This window comes from Cibotium barometz, chromosome 54 (assembly GCF_041138505.1).
Source record: "Cibotium barometz isolate CiBa-2024 chromosome 54, ASM4113850v1, whole genome shotgun sequence".
Lineage (NCBI taxonomy): Eukaryota > Viridiplantae > Streptophyta > Polypodiopsida > Cyatheales > Cibotiaceae > Cibotium > Cibotium barometz.
Window position 1 is genome coordinate 23,233,704 of NC_141099.1, and position 17,199 is coordinate 23,250,902.

Genomic DNA, 17,199 nt, shown 5'->3' on the forward strand with positions numbered 1-17,199 from the left:
TACCCCAACAACCTCCCACTTAAAGGCAAAGTGCCCTTAAGTAAAGGAAAAGAAAAAAATCAGCATGTACATGATAATATACAAGGCCATATCAAGGCTGAAAATGGCCTCATCCAATGCCCATCAAGTGTCTGCAATGAGCAAACCGCTCCGGAGGCAAACTCTTCGTCAACAGATCAGCCGGGTTGTCATCCGTATGAATCTTAACAAGCTGAATTTGCTTGTTCTCTATCACCTCTCTGATGAAGTGATACTTCACATCCACATGCTTCGTCTTTGCATGAAAGACAGGGTTCTTTGCCAACTGGATGGCACTCTGACTATCACAATGCAACAATGGAATATCCCCTGTATAGCCCAAATCAACCACTAACCGAGATAGCCATAATGCCTCCTTGCAAGCCTCTGTGGCTGCAATATACTCGGCCTCTGTAGTAGATAAGGCAGTGCACTTCTGCATCCTGGATATCCATGACACAGCACCTCCTGTGAATGTAAACACATAACCGGTAGTAGACTTCCGGTTATCTGGATGACCGGCATAATCCGAATCCGTGTAACCATGCACTAATGCATCCTGTTTGCCAAAGCAAATGCACAAATCCTGTGTGCCCTTCAGGTATCTCATGACACCTTTCACTGCTTCCCAATGCTTCTTGCCAGGGTTGGCCATGTATCTAGAAACAACTCCCACTGCAAATGCAATGTCCGGCCTAGTAGCAACCATGGCATACATGAGACTGCCACAAGCTGAAGCATACGGAATCTTGGCCATATCAGCCCTGTCACTATCCGACTGTGGGCTGTCCATAGCACTGAGTTTCACATATGGAGGCAAAGGAGTACTAGCTTTCTTCCCCCCGTCCATATTGAACCTCTGCAAGACTTTGCCAATGTATTCCTTCTGAGACAAATACAACACATGCTGATTTCTGTCCCGAAGTATCCGCATACCCAAGATGTGATTTGCATCACCCAAATCCTTCATATCAAAGGTTTGATGCAGCCTCTGCTTCAAGGCATCCATCTCTTTACGAGATTTCCCGGCAATCAACATATCATCAACATACAAAATGAGAATCAATAGACTGCCATCCAAAGCTTTCTTGGTGTACAAGCAGTGATCTATGTCACTTCTCCTGAATTTCTGAGATTTCATGAATGTATCAAATTTATGATACCATTCTCTTGGTGCCTGTTTGAGCCCATAAAGACTCTTTTTTAGCTTGCATACAAGCTTCTCCTTTCCACTTACTGCATAACCCTCTGGCTGCTGCATATATATCTCCTCATGGAGATCACCGTGAAGAAAAGCAGTCTTCACATCCATCTGAATCAAGTCCAGATCATCATGCGCAACCAAAGCCAACACAGCTCTAAGTGTGGTCATTTTGACCACTGGAGAGAAGATCTCATCAAAGTCCACACCATATTCCTGCTTGAAGCCCTTAGCCACTAACCTGGCTTTGTATCTTGGCTTTGCATCTGGTGCAACTTTGAGCCTGTAAACCCACTTGCATGGCAAAACCTTCTTGCCTGCAGGCAAATGCACCAACTTCCATGTTCCATTTTTGTGCAGAGAATCCATCTCTGACTTCATGGCACGCTCCCATAGAGCCTTGTCTGCCCTCTGTAAAGCCTCTTTATAACATGAGGGCTCCCCACAGTCAGTGAGCATCAAGTAGTCAACCCCTGGAACAAACCTGTCAGGGGCTCTGGAGGGTCTAGTGGACCTCCGTACCCAATGACCATCATTTGCAGGTTGCTGTCCAGCCTGCATATCACCCATTGGTGGCTCCTGTTCCATGCCATAAGGCTGAAAAATCATGCCCGGTATCTCCTCTAACTGTGGTATATCCATAGGGATATCTTCTGCCATCTCTGGCTGTCCATTTGGACCATTTTCAGCACCATTTAAGGGCTGGTTTTCCTGTTGTAATGGCTGATTTACAGCCCTTTGTTGTTGTCCATGATGTCCATCATCATCAAAGATGACTCTGCCAGGCTCCTGTTGCCTTGCAGGCTCCTTATACATGCATGTTTCATCAAAAATGACATCATTGCTGCGTATGATCTTTCTATTCATGGGATCCCAAAGTCTATACCCCATTTCACCTCTGTCACCATATCCTAGGAATATGCATTTGTGAGACTTAGGATCAAGTTTGGTGCGCATTTCCCTGCGTATGTGCACGTACGCAACGCAACCAAACACTCTCAAGTGCTTGTATGACGGAGGCTTCCCTGTCCATACTTCTTCTGGCACTTTCCCACCAAGCCTCGTGTTCGGTGACCTATTTATAAGGTGAACGGCTGTCATAATAGCTTCAGCCCAAAACCATGAGGTAATGCAGCATGTGACAACATAGAACGGACCTTCTCCTGTATGGTCCTGTTCATCCTCTCTGATGTCCCGTTTTGTGGAGGATCATAAGGAGTAGAGAGCTCTCTCTTGATGCCTTTAGCATCACAAAAGTCCTGAAACTGTTTGGACATATACTCTCCACCATTGTCGGAACGCAAAGCCTTCAGTGTTTTGCCAGTTTGATTCTCAACATGAGCAACAAACTTCTGAAACACTGAGAATGTATCACTCTTCAAACGAAGAGGATAAACCCACACCTTGCGTGTGGCATCATCAATAAAAGACACAAAGTATTTTGCCCCTCCCAAAGAAAGCTGAGGCATCTCACATACATCTGTATGCACAAGCTCTAACTGAGCATCTTTCTGTCCAAGAGCTTTCTTGTGGGGGCCCTGTAGTTGCCTACCATATATACAATGCTCACAAAACTGAAAACTTGAAAACTTTAGAGAAGGCAAGTAACCCAAACGAGACAATTGCTCCATTCCTTTGACACTCATGTGTCCCAACCGGCTATGCCACATAGAGATTTCCGGCAGCTCGGTTGCATTTACATTAGCATGGTGACAAACACCTGCATGCATGAAGTAAAGAGTGTCCACCTTAGAGCCTCTGGCAACAACCAGTGAGCCCTTACTAATTTTCCACTTTCCACTACCAAATGTGGTAACATAATCAGCATCATCAAGCTGTCCAGTAGAAAGCAGATTCTTCTTGATCTCAGGCACATGCCTGACATCATGGAGCATAAGCTGTGAGCCATCTGAAAATACAAGCCTCACATCACCTCTGCCAAGAATTTTGCATGCATGGTTATCACCCAAATAAACCACTCCTTCATTGCCAGCAGTATACCTGACAAACAAGTCTCTGCAACCTGTGACATGAAAGGAGGCACCTGAATCAATGATCCATGAGTGCATACCATGACCACCTGTAAGAAGTGAATGGGCATCAAGTGAAGACGTAAAGAGGACCTCATCCTCACTGCCACCTGCATGTGACACATTGATTTCTTCAATCTTGACTCCACTTTTGCCCTTTGGCTTTACATCTTTGGCTTCATCCTTCTCTTTGTCTTTGCCTTTTCCCTTTTCTTTTTTATCATTTTTCCATTTGTAGCATTGCTTTTTAAAGTGTCCCTTCTTGCCACAATAATGGCATTCCAAATCCTTTTTGGAGCGAGACTTGCTCCTTTCCCTTTCTTGGCTTCTTCCCCTTTGCTGGGATCTCCCACGTGCATTCATTGCATTGGACTTTCCAACAGAGTTGTTTTTCCTGTTCATCTCTTCTTGAAGAAGAGCACCCTCAACATCTGCATATGACAGCATAGCATGCGAATTGCTAGTGGCTGTCCTGAATGTGTCCCAACTCTCTGGCAAAGTGCATAACAAAAAAGTGGCTTTGAACTCATCGTCCATTGCCAACTTTTGATTGATGACCTGGCTGACAATACCATTAAACTCATTTAGATGGGCTGTCATAGACGCCCCTTCCTTCATCTGAAGACCTATGAGTTTCTTCAACCAATACACTTTGCTTGAGGCACTTTGTTGGGCATACAAGTCCTGCAATCTCTGCCACATTCCCCAAGCTGTCTTCTCTTCACGAATGCTGAAAAGTAAAGAGTCTGACACAGACAACATGATAGTAGATCTTGCCAGCTCATCCATATCTTCCCACTCTTCAGCAGTAAGAGAAGCGGGCATCACACCCCTTTCTTTGATAGGCTTGTGCTGCTTTTTCTGGAGCAACACATTGTAGCACTGGGTTTGCCAAATATCATAATTATGCGAGCCTTCAAGCTTCTTGATATGAAGCAATGAAGAGCTCTCACCTGTGGTTGCCATAGCAAAATGCAACCTGTCAATGCCTGACTCCCTGCAAAATGTGCAAACACTACACCAAAAAAGCACACAAAGTGCTCACAGTTTTTCTCCCAAAGTTTATCTCCCACTGCGGAAGCAAGAATGCAACTTTTCTCCCACTTTTTGTGATGAAAACACCAAAATCTGGTTGCTGCAGATTTTGGACAGCACCTTAAATGTGCTCTTTTGCCCTTCCAAAGTACTGTACAGCAGTACCAAGTGCTCACCAATGATGTACCAAACCTGTACCGGCAAGTTCAGCAGCTAAAATTGAACCTTTTGGTCACTCAAAACAGTGTACAGCCATGCCAAAACATGCACAAAGCTGTGCCAAATCTGTACCAGCAGGTACAATAGCAATAAATGCTCTCCTGGCTGTCCAAACGAGTAAAAATCAGACTTTTACAGTCCTGAACACTGCATACAACAGTCCCGAACAGAAATTGGGCAAAAGCCCCTTGACTGCAAGCTGATTTCTGAGGATTCAAGGCATAAATGTCTTGCCTGCTGCTTTGCCAAGCTCAACAAGCATACAAACTTGAAAAGCCCCTTGATTTAAGATCAATTTCTGATCATACATGGTACATTGACGCACATGAAGGCATCCAGAGTGTTCACGATGCTTCCCCTTGGCCACATATACATCCAAATAATGAAAGCCCCTTGATTTACAAGCACATTGAGTGCTTGTAAGGCATCAACACATTATCCACAGCATCAAATGCGATTGCCTGCATGCAAATCAACCAAATCGGCACAAAAGCCCCTTGATTTGCCCTGCAATTTGCTGCAATTTTGCCCAAATGTGCGATTTTTCACATCATACAGCATGTATGAGTGCTTAATTGCACAATTACATCAAAAGCCCCAAATTTCGACATCCAATTTCCTACAAATTGATCCTGATTTTACCAATTTCCTGCAAATTTATCCTGATTGTGACCAATGTCACCCAATTTTGCCAATTTTGCTCAAAAAATTGAGCAATTGGGCACCTGTACCTGCTCAATTGTTGATTGTACTTGCTCAATTGCAAATCCCAAAAAAAAAATTAAAGCAGAATACCTTGTAATTTCTGATTTTTTGTTGCAGGAAAAGGGGGGGGTTTGCTGAATTTGGTGCTGCTGTTGGGTCTCTATTATTTTCCGGCTCAGAACTTCTGAAGCTCCTGCTTTCTTCGTGCAGATTTGCTCCTCTTCCAGCAACTCCTACACCATCGGGTCCTTCACCATCTGTTTCCTTGCGATTCTGCTGTAGTGAGAGAAAGGCTCCTTCAGGCCTACGAAGATGATGAGGGGTCGGGTAGCGTCCGGAGAAGCCAAAATCTTCTTGAGCAGGTAGTGGAGGATGAAGGAGGCTGGGGAAGCCACGGAGTCCTTGATCAACAGTACCTTGTCACGTGGGGCTGCACCAGTCCAGCCCAGGGCCTCGTCTAGCATTCTGAACCTCACTTCAGTTCGCTGAACCGTACCGCAAGCGCCTGACGACCTCGTTGCCTAGCGCCAGCCTTGTATTCGCCTTCGCTTAAGCCTAGCGCCACTCGCCTGATTGCTGCCTTGCGTTCGCTTCAGTTCGCTCGCCTTGTAGCCTTCGCCGTCGACTTCGCCTTGTTAATAAGGATCAACCCCTAGTCGACCAAAGCTGCCGCCTGGGTTCCCTTCGTAGCCAGCTATCTTATGCTGTCAACTACGCATTGTCTGCCTTCGTGGTCACTATCTCGGGTGCTGTCTACATACTGAAGATTAGAACCTTCTACAAGTACAGAAATGTTTCGGCCCTTGCAAGATCTGAGATGGTTCAGTTTTCGCTTGCTAGCAACCTTGCACGACTTGATCAGATTACATCGTTTGCAGCATTAGGAGGTAGTATTTGTGTCGGCGGGAAAAATGGCTCTGATACCAGTTGATGGGAGAAACAGAAATTAGGGTTTCACTTGTGGGAGACACACACAGAGAAGAACAAGGGAGAGAGAGAGAGAGAGAGTTGTGGGGATAAGTCAACTCACCAAGTGAGTGTGTGACTCCCCTATCACACATGTATATTGCACTAGTACACATAGTGCACTTAGTACATTAAAAGTACTAAGTGTACTATGTACTATAACTTATGGGCTTGTACACACTATAAGGGTGGGCATAACGCCTTTACCCCAACAGCCATGAGACATATGTGGGAAGTACTTAGTGGATGTATTGTTTGGATGCATTGAGTGCTTTCATATGCTCATGTGGTACCATCAGTCGTGGGTCCTGCGGGATGCCCATGGGCGTAAAGCTTGCGAGCAGCCCTTAGACTGTTACTTTAGAGTAGGTAGAGCATCTTGAGGAGCATATTGTTTGCGAATGCATAAATGTGTCATGCATATGTGTGTCATATGTAGAATGATGCATGGTTTTGTTTTTGGCTAACACAGTTAACGTGTTTCCACTTGGTTTTTGCAGGATGATTGTTTTATCACCCAGATGCATTGGAGGGCCATTGTTTTTGCCATATGGGGCGTCTTTGCTCATAAGATGCCTTACTGTGCCATTGAGTGCAATCGAGGACACTTGCTATTTTTCAAGAGGGGGGTATGTCACGACCCTGTGTTTTTCTCTGGACAGTATGCAGGTGTGCACGGGGACATGGTGGACAGTGTGAATGGTACCAGTTCGGGGCCAAGTGATTAAAGTCCTTTCACATAACCCAAGGGGACAAAGGGTTAGAGGGGACAAAGCTTTAAAAGCATTAAAAATAAAAGAACACCTTTTATGGAGGGATCGTGGCCCAGATGCTATCATGGGGGGGGGGGCCATGCACTTTTTTTTTGGAGGCGTCGGCTGCATCTACATGGGTGTGCTTTTTGGCGACAGGGGGCTGCAAGCACAAGGTGGGACTTCTCTCTCTCGCTCCCACGCAGGGAAGGCTGGCGCGTGTGCTGGACTGCAGCAGTCAGGCTGCAGTTTCTCTCTCATACTAGAGCCAGCTGCTGCTACAGTGCACAGGAGCTTTTCTCTTGGGAAGGCGGCTGCAGAAAACAAGAGGGCTGAGCAGGAAGCGTTGGGTCCAGCTGGACAGCAGAGGGCAGGTCTGCAGAGGGGGCTGGTCAGGCAGGTGCAGCTTGGAGGATACAGAGAAGCCCTTCGTGAGAGGAGGGGATTGGCATCGTGGAGACTGGATTTTAGGGCCTGTTTTTAGAGAGAGTGTGTGTGTGTGTGTCTGTTGGTGCAGGGCTGAGGCATCTTTCTCTCTCTCTCTAGCACGTGGAAATGGAAGAACTTGGAGATTTGCGGCTCTGGACATTCGCACACATACGTCATGTCTTGGGCGACCTGACAGCCGAGAGGTTCCTCTCTCTCTCTCTCTCTCTCTCTCTCTCTCTCTCTCTCTGTTATGGAAAAAGCACAGAGTTTTTCTGTGGTAAACAGCCCTGGTTTTGGCACCGTGTTCATATGGTGTCTTTGTGGGTTTCTCATGGAAAGGCCTAAGGTTTATGGGATGCAGGTCTTTGGTTTCAGGTGGAAACAAGTCCATGGTTTCTCGAGGAAACATGTATTTGGGTTTCTTCAGGAGATAGGTCACATGCAGGCAGAAGGTACAGGAATGGACACATGTTTGGTACAGCCTTGCTACTGATTGGGCAGGGGACAGGGAATCCATGACAGAGATGGATAGTACCCTTGGAAGGTAGAGAAGGTTGGTATAGGTGTGTCGACTGTATGGTATGCTGTGCTGTGATGTGAGTTCTCTTTTGAGAGAGAGTTTGGGAGTCTGTGTTGTGATGCAGAAGCACTGGATGTGTCAGGGTGTGATGCTGTTCATAAGGTGAGAGGCTATGGATGGTTGTGGCAGCCCTGATCATGGGAGAAAGCTTCTGTATGTAGGACTCAATGTGTGAGAGTCTTTTGATGTGAACAATGGCTGGACTTGTTTGTGGATGCCGAGTGGATATGAAGCCATGATGCAGGGTATTTGCAGGCTTCAGGAGTTCTACTGTGACGACTGAGTTCCCAGCCTTATTGTAATCAAAGCACTTATAATCAATTAAAGAAATACTGCAAGGGACGCCACTGCGTTTTGGGGCCAATCGGTGTCCGTGTGCTGTTTGCAGGAGCACTCTAGCTCCCCTTGTTTGTTTTCCTTTTCTAGGTCCTCAATGGTGTTGAAGTGTTTTATGTGCGAGTGTTTTTTTCACCGCCCGTCAGATTTCTGAAGGCTGGTTTCATACACAAGGCAGTAAATGAGCAAGAGGGTGCTATACAGCAATAGGTACAAGCCTAGTACAGTAGGCGGGTACTGTACCGCAGCAAGTACAAGAGGCGTGGGCAGCCCTGCAGGCAAGTACAGCTACAGCTTCAGTAGGCGTAAACGGCAGGCGGGTACAGCATGGAGGATACCAGGCGATGGAGAGAACACAGCACGCGATAGAGAGAGAAGTCCAACCACCACCCACGTGGAAATATGTACTAGTCTTCCATGCAATAGTTGCTTTTAGAATTATTAAACTCTAATCAAAGGTTAGTTTATAGGCACCCACACTAGAGAGTAAACGTCCAGCCCAAATTTAAATGTGTGAACACATTAGCTTATAAACATTAAAGTTAACCATAGTTTATGGATTTTATCTTTTAAAAAAGGCCAAAATGAAAATACTTACCACCTGTTCACACGCCACACCACCAAGTCAGCAAACAGCATTCCACGGTACACTGGGGGCGTCCCCGTCCAGTGTACTGGCAGGGCATAACAGGCATACACACGCAAACAAGTCATGCAAAAACAGGCATAAATGCATGTGCACAAATAATGGGCGAAATCTCCCTTTCATGAAACTTGTACAAGAGGTTCCTATCGGGCACAAAACTGGCGCGACAAATATAAATAAATATGTCCCAGTCTTCCTATGGAGTGACAGTCCCATAGGTAAGACACCATCCTGGCCATACATGGGTGGCACCAACAGGCTCCTGTCCATACAGCACGAAGCAAATCACACACGGGTGACACGAAACTGGTTCCCGTCCATGTGACGCAGCAGTGGTCGCACACGGGTGGCACTGATCTGGCTCCCGTCCATGTGACACCATAAAACTGGCCCTTTCACATGGGACACTGGCCTTGCCCCATGTGAACATGGCACAAATCTGGCCGCTCTATGGAGTGACAGTCCCATAGAAGTGGCTCCAGAAATGGAGATGGACCAAATGGTGACATCGGGACAGCATCCCACTCTGCTCTTCATCCTCCATCGACATCAGGATAGCATCCCACTCTGCTCTTCATCCTCCATCGACATCAGGACAGCAACCCTCTCTGTTCATCCTCCATCGACACCGGGACAACAGCCCTCTCTGCTCATCCTCCATTGACATCGGGACAGCAGCCCTCTTTGCTCATCTTCATTGACATCGAGACAGCAACCCTCTTTGCTCATCTTCACTCGTTAGGACAGCAGCCCTCTCTGCTCATCATCTTCACATCGTTGGGGACACCAGCCCTCTCTGCTCGCCATCTTCACATCATTGGGACAGCAGCCCTCTTTGCTCATCATCATCATTTGATATCAGGATGGCAGCCCTCTCTGCTCATTCGACATCGACTAGGGACAGCAACCCTCTCTTCTCTTCACCACCCCTCAGGTATTGCAGCACCCTTGTCACCAAAGTCTGCACCCGTCAGGTACCGCATCACCCTCGTCACTAGAGCCTGCACTACTTCCCCTTCCGCTGCCCACTACAGATATCTACCACCTCGGAGTGCCTCTGCATCCACCGACGCAAGCCTTCGATACCGACCACCTCTCGGAGTGCCTTTGCCTCACATTGACGCGAGCCTTCGTCACCGACAGTGTTTCAACTCTGACCTTGTCTGTGCTTCTGCGCCAGTCTACTACTCAGAGTCACCTCACATCAGAGAACCTCTTGTACATGATTTCATTCACCATCATACATACACTCATTCACCCATTTCATGCTGTGTTGATTTGCTTTGATCTCTCTTACATATGGTCCTTTCGTCCTTTTGCCCTCATAGGAGCTACCCTCTCTTGTCCTCCTCAAATTCGCTCAACTATAAAGCCATGTGAGTGACTTTGTTGGCAAACTGGAGAACTGGCTGGGCGTTCTATTGCAATCCCCTGAACTCGTCCTCAAGCCACAAGAGATATTGAGGAGATAAAAACTGCTTCTTGAGGTTGGTGATGACTCGATCCCATGTATATAGTTAAAAACTTCGAAACGGGAATCGGCCTGGCCCCAATGAGTCCACCAAGAAATGGCCTCGCCTCCTTCTCTCTCTTAGAGTTCCTCAAGATCTTCCTTCATTGGTTCTTTCTCATCCCATTGCGACTCCATTTTTGGACCTTGCAATCTGACTCCTAGTCGTACCCCGAGCAGACCGAGATGCTCAATATGTTGAAGCCACCCAAGTTCAACGGGAAGATGGACGGTGAGACAATTACCGAATTGCGCCCACAAGGTGCCTTGCACACGCCCCGTGTTAGGAAGATTGGAAGCTTTTCAGCTCCACTTGTCGGGCCAACATTGATAGATGCTGTCCTTTTTTCAATGTAGGAGGATCACATTCTGTATTGTATGATGATCTATGATTGGAACGATTGTTGCAAAGCCATCTTGAAAGAGTTCACAGTAGACTAGTTGCTTAAAATGAGAGTCCTGTCCCTTGAAGAACGGTTGTTTTTCACCCTCCGGAATGTGATCGTAGACGTCTACCGCACACATAGTTGATGGTTTGTTTGCAGTCAGGCGACCAGTCCCACTATGGCGACCTGTGACAATGAGAGAGAAGGAAGAGACTGTCCCATGATCCCAATTTAAGTTTTGACCTTTTTATCATCTCTTTTATGATTTTATCCATTTTTATTTCAAATAAAGAGTACCAATGCCATCATCTTGGAGTAATGATCCCTGGTGACATGCCCAGGAACAGTGCTCAAAGTTATTGTCCTACTCATCATTCTGCTGCTTGTCCTCCTGATCACAGCCCTCAATAGAATTTGAGACCTAATCCTTTTCCTTTAGACGATTGACATGAAGGGCAGCCAACTTGGTCAGACAACTATTTGGCCAACCTAGCAGATATCCATGTTCCTACTGCAAACTGCCAAAATAGATGAAAAATAATAATAATGATAATAATACCAAATGTGAGCCCTATCTGTCTGAAGTGCAGGTGAATTGACACAGAAAACAAAGTAACGAAACACCTCCTCTAAGCCATGTCCGTCTAGCCTCCATTGCCTACCCACTCTTTCTGTAATGGCAAGACTTCGGGGAAGACACTTGCACAAACAAAAACCTAATTCTACTACTGTATAGCATTAACTGGGACCAAATAGCCTATGTACTGTCAAAGTTGACAACGGGGAAGCAGTATTGCGTTAGTGAGAAAACGCCAAGGGAGAGAGGATGAGAGAAAACGCTGGCAGAGAAAGAGAGAGAGAGGATGCACAAACGCTAGAGAGAGGTAGAGAGAGAGAGAGTATTCGAACCAACACAACAGCAATGAATTAGATATATTTTTACAATGGAGCTAGGGTGCTTATATATCCACAAATGGACTTCGCCGACCTCACTTGAGATGCATGCAAAAAACAATTTTAACACCCTCTCTGCAGCTCATAGTGGACATAAGTAGGAATACCAAGTCGATGAAGAAGCTACCATGGACACCCCAGCAGTGGCCAACCACTAGGTACACCTCGGATTTGCAACCACCAGCTTGTCACCACCAAAAATGCCATCCTGAGCACCAACTACCTCAAGGAACATTGAACTGTAGACCACACTACGTCCAAGAATCCCCATTCATGAACTATGAACACATCACGTCCAAAAAAACTCCACAAGATAATGAACTTTGGTACACACCCTGTCCATAATCCCGAAAACAACAATGAATGACTGCAGCACATGCATAGTGTTTTATACGCCATGTTGGTTCCTTGCCAGATGCCTAGTGCTTTGAATTCCGACACACGGATCCAAACACCCAGAAATTGAACTCCGACACACGGGTTCAAGTTGTCAAAACGGGAGCACAGACTGCCCCTCTCTGCCACTCACATGCCTCTCTCTGGCTGAAGCACGTGGTAGCATCCATCCACCAAGCTAGAATGCTCGAGCATGTGCCAGTGTAGTCCTCGCCACACCGGCAGAAGCCGTATCATCCCTGGTAGTATCATTGTCACTGTCATCCTCGTCAGCTTTACCTTTGCCTTTGTCATTCGTCGAGCCTTGAGCTTTAGCTTTGGATTTGCAATCCCGAGCCAAATGCCCTCGCTTTCCGCACTTATAACAACGGCTCCTAGACTTCTTATTGAATTCCGATGCAACATGTGCCGATTCTACATCCTTCGGAACTCGAATCTTGCCTTGGGAAATGAGCACTGCTTCCTCCTCAATGAGAAAAGAGCTGAGATCGTCAAATTCCAGCTTTTCCTTCGTGACTTGTAAGCGTAATGCCCTCGAGACCATCTCGTACTCCTCATGTAACTTCGTAAGAACCAAGGCAGCTAACTGGGTACTAGTTAACACACTATTCATAGCCGATAACTGATCATGGATAACCTTTGCCTTCATTAGAAATGACTGCATAGAGGCACAGGCTTCAAACTTGATGGAAAACAACTGGCCGAGAAGGGTTACTGCTCGCATTGTTGAGTCTCGATCAAACATTCCTGCAAGCTTTGACCACATTTCCTTGGCAGTCTTCAAAGTCTGTATGGCAGGGGAAATTTCCTTGGTGAGAGATTCTGCAATCGCCGACATTGCCTTCGCATTGTGAGCATCCCAATCCACAAGAGTGTCATGTGCACAGTGGGTATCTACCGTGTGCTATACGCATGCAAGACTAGTTTCGAGGCTTGGGGAAGCTTGGAACTAGGCAGGCTGATTGACGAGCTGAGTTAGGGATATACTAACGGGCGGGCACCCAAGTATGGACGGGCGGGCGGCCAAGTGTGGACGCCCGATGACCGGCCAAGAGCCTATAAAAGGGTGGCCAAGGTTAGTTATTGAGGATAGAGAGTCTCGCGAGTTTGTGAGAGCTCTATGGTCTTGGAGCCTGGATCTAGTGCAGACGTGCACCTGCTTTATGCAGCCGAGGCCGATAGCAATCTCGAGGCCCGCGAGGGTAGCTTCGCGGCGGTATGGGACGTCGTGAGGAGGAGATTGGTCGGTACGTCAACCTAGTTAGCTCAGCTCGTGGCTCGGTGGGGACAGCCAAGACTGTGGGCTCGCCCACGGCTGTCATGGTTGGGAGGTGAGTCAGGCCTGCACCCCCTTTGCTGTTTGTTGTTCGTTGTTTGCAGGATTCGAGTTTCGAACCAAGATCGATCACGAGGGAAGATCCGTGGGGATTTGACAAAGAGATTTGAGAAACTACTCCTCTTGAAGACGTGTGAACTGATTGCTATCCCTTCGGGGACGTTCCTCCGAGCCATCAACAATGTCCCATAAGCCTTTTCTGCTAGACCATAGCCTCATGATCAAGTTCCAATGCGCATAATTGTCGCCATTCAGTTTGTCGTCCTTGCTCGACACGGGAGACCCATCTCCTTCGTCAATCTGATCCACCTCTCCAAAAAAACGCAGCCCAAATCTCGTCCAACTTCACGCTGAAAATCAGCAGCACTCCTCCATCGATTACAGGCTGAAAAACGCAGATTTGAAGGGGTTCTCCGCGATGAAAACGCTGCTAGATCCGATCAGCCCCCCTCTTATAGCAAAAACGCTGGTCCAAGGGTGCTTCTCGCGATGAAAACGCAGCAAATCAATCGCTCTCCTGCCGGCTGAAAAACGCAGCCGAGATCTGCCTTCTCCTCGCGCTCCGGTCCCCTAGGCGTTGACGTGCCTTGGCTCTGATACCATGTCAAAGTTGACAACGCGGAAGCGGTATTGCGTTAGTGAGAAAACGCTAAGGGAGAAAGGATGAGAGAAAACGCTGGCAGAGAGAGAGAGAGAGAGGGTGCACAAACGCTAGAGAGAGGTAGAGAGACAGAGAGAGAGTATTCGAACCAACACAACAGCAATGAATTAGATATATTTTTACAATGGAGCTAGGGTGCTTATATATCCACAAATGGACTTGGCCGACCTCACTTGAGATGCATGCAAAAGAACAATTTTAACATGTACAAGCCTGCCAAACAGGCTGAGCTGAAATAACCCTACAGTTTGCGTTCTCCTACAAGCACCCAGGCACAACCGAAGTCATGGTGAGGCTTATCCTCACACGAATGCTGGTTGCTGCTGGTCAGCTGAATTGCAACTCAACACTACTGCTTCAGGCTGTACTAGAGTGCTGGAGGCAGGGACTGAACACTGAAGATGATGAATGAGGGGGGGAGAGGGGCAACGCCTTTTTGTATAGGGAGTTCAGTGAATTCACATCGCTGTTGCACTTCCTGTGTCCATCACAAGGGATCCACAATCCTGGACATGGCTTTGCCTCATATCAGAGCCTTACAAGCATGGCACACGATCTCAAGGCACAAAAATTGCAACTTCTTCTGCATTATCTCTAGCATGATGGGTTCTTCTAGCCACCCGATGACGGACAATGTAGAAGCCCTACAAGAAGCCTGTTATGACTTCTCACCCATGATGTCATTGTCCCCAAGTCAGCCAATGCTAGTACACATACATTACTTACAAACTAATAGCTTAAATTCTACTTAAATTTGATAATCTTGTTGCATCATTCACATCACAAAACACAACAGAAACAGTTATCAAACACTTAGGCAGAGTTAGCTACCTCTGAAAAACCTCTAAGCGTGTTTGTTGCCTTGTAAATCTCATGCTCCAATGTTAAGCCAAGTGGGCTGTTGATCCAAGATCTCAAGCAACTGAGATCCGTCACATCATGGGTAGCCAGCTGTGCAGCATTACTGACCTGATCCAACAAAATCCCTTGAACAGGGGCCAACCTTTCAAAACAAGAATCACACACGCGTTGAGGACTCTTTTCCCTGAATTTTACTGGTAAGAGGATCCTTTCAGCTGTACAAGGCCCACAAAAAATCCCTCCACAAAACCGACAATGGTGACGCGAACACGTGATTGGATGAAATCGCATATGGCATTGCATGCATACAGATGCTAAGCTGTCTGGAAGCCATTGGGGTGGTTCTGATGCCAACACAGCTGACATGGTTCTCACGTCATCTTCCATTTGAGCAGTAAGAGATGAAGCCAGAGAATCAAAGCCGTCATCCCATTCATCTCTACATGTAAGGGCAGCATATCCATCATGGCGCCCAGTACCAATAGACTTCTTCAACCTTCCCTTTGTCTTACGAGCTCTGCACAGGAAAGCTATTACTTCAATCAGAATGCTCCAGGCACTCACCTCCGGAGCTACCGCACTGTTGTTGACCGTATGTCCAACCCAAGTATGCTCCTCTGGAAAGAAGTCCCCCTCATAGTTGCCACCTCCCAGTTGTCCTGCATGGCCTGTGGGCGGGACTGAGACTGGAATCCAAGCACCTGTTTCCTCTGCTAAAGGCACATCATATACAAAGAACTTTCTACAATTGCTTTGCTCATGCAATGCCTTGTGTGCAGAACAACCTAGTTGCCCATTCTCGTTTCGTACACAATCAACTTCTGTCTCCAATGATGAAGCGCAATTGAGAGTGTCCCTGAGATCCGAGTTCAAGCAAAGAGCCTGATTGGAATCGAAGGGTGTTCTACATAACGGGCAGAGGGGCTGAGAAGAATGCCTTTGCACCTTCAAAAAGATAAAAATTATTAAAATCGAGAAAAAAATGCACTCACTAAAAAAAATTCGAACTTTCTATGTAGTTGCTGCCTTCCCTCTGCTGTCTCCACCCTCCCAAACCTCCCCTTCCACCCAAAATACCCGGCACAGCCCACCCTCTTTTCCCCCTTTCTGCTCTGACCCCTGCTCCCCTACACACCCCACCCCAAAAAAACCCTGCTTCTGCCGCCTCCTTTTCCTACTTGCCATTTCCACTGTCTACCACGGCATTGTCGCTGTCAACTCCTCCACCCCCTCTGCCCCTCCCCCCAAAAAGACTCTTTAATTGCTTTTTTTTTCAAAGATTATATTTCCCTCCATAAGGGACCAGTCATGGCATCCTTTACCTCTTCAGATGATTGTGCCGGATAAAATTCCATACAGGAAAAAAAATAAAAGTTTAAAAAAAAAACGTGGAATAAAATGTACTTACCTTCTGCAAGCAATCCAAGCAGCCGTTGTGGCCGCAGGGGAGAGAAGCGGGGCCGCCCCATGTGCCTAGGGCGTCTGTACAGATGGCGCAGATGAGCGTCTCGTGCCCGCTCTCAAGCAAGTTTAGATCTTCGAACAATCGAGAGTTACCTCCCTCCATCATGAGACGACTGTTGTTTTCATTGCTGCTCTGATTACAACTCTCAGGCCCTCTCGCCCGCTACAGTTTCATCTTCTTCGACCTCGTCGTGTGAAGAAAGAAGAGCTCAATTCCGTGAGCGACATAATTTCCATTTTCTATTTATTACAATAACTCGCAAGTAAGAATAAGTTTGTTTTTGTTTTTTGACCCTGGGTCAGAGACAAACAAGTTCGTTTCTGAGACTGAACAGAGAAACGCTTTTGTCATTAGCTTCTTTGCCTCGGTCATGATCAAGTAAGAATAAGATGTCACTTACCTACCATCGGTACACCAACCACGGGAGGGAGTGTAGAGTAGGAAAATAAAAGCATAGCAACAGTGCTCTCGCTTATCCGCTCTCCAATGAACATTCCATTCGAAGTGTTACTCCGGACTCACGGAGATTTCTTAAACAATGGATCAATAAAGATACCTTCCCAAAGAAAAGTGAGGCTGGGGTAATGAACTCGAGAGCTATAAGTTGACAATAGAATGCATCAAATGCAACCCTCCCAGTCGAACATATGCAATTTTCAAGAATCTCGGCCGTCTCAGATGGAGAGTCCGGAGTGAATGTCATCTCACTGAAG

The 17,199-nt window shown here is 46.8% G+C and overlaps 1 protein-coding gene across 1 annotated transcript in view; it reads right to left on the bottom strand.

The window, feature by feature from the left end:
• The window catches only part of LOC147607958 (uncharacterized), a 34,318-nt gene extending 17,580 nt beyond the window's left edge, over positions 1-16,738 (bottom strand). The window contains exons 1-2 of the mRNA XM_086789728.1: positions 16,430-16,738; positions 14,992-15,966 (exon numbers count right to left, since the gene is read on the bottom strand). Of these exons, the coding sequence (XP_086645854.1) occupies positions 14,992-15,966; positions 16,430-16,591 (1,137 nt within the window). The 5' untranslated portion in view covers positions 16,592-16,738. The remainder of the gene's footprint in view (positions 1-14,991; positions 15,967-16,429) is intronic.
• Between the last annotated feature and the right edge of the window lie 461 nt (positions 16,739-17,199).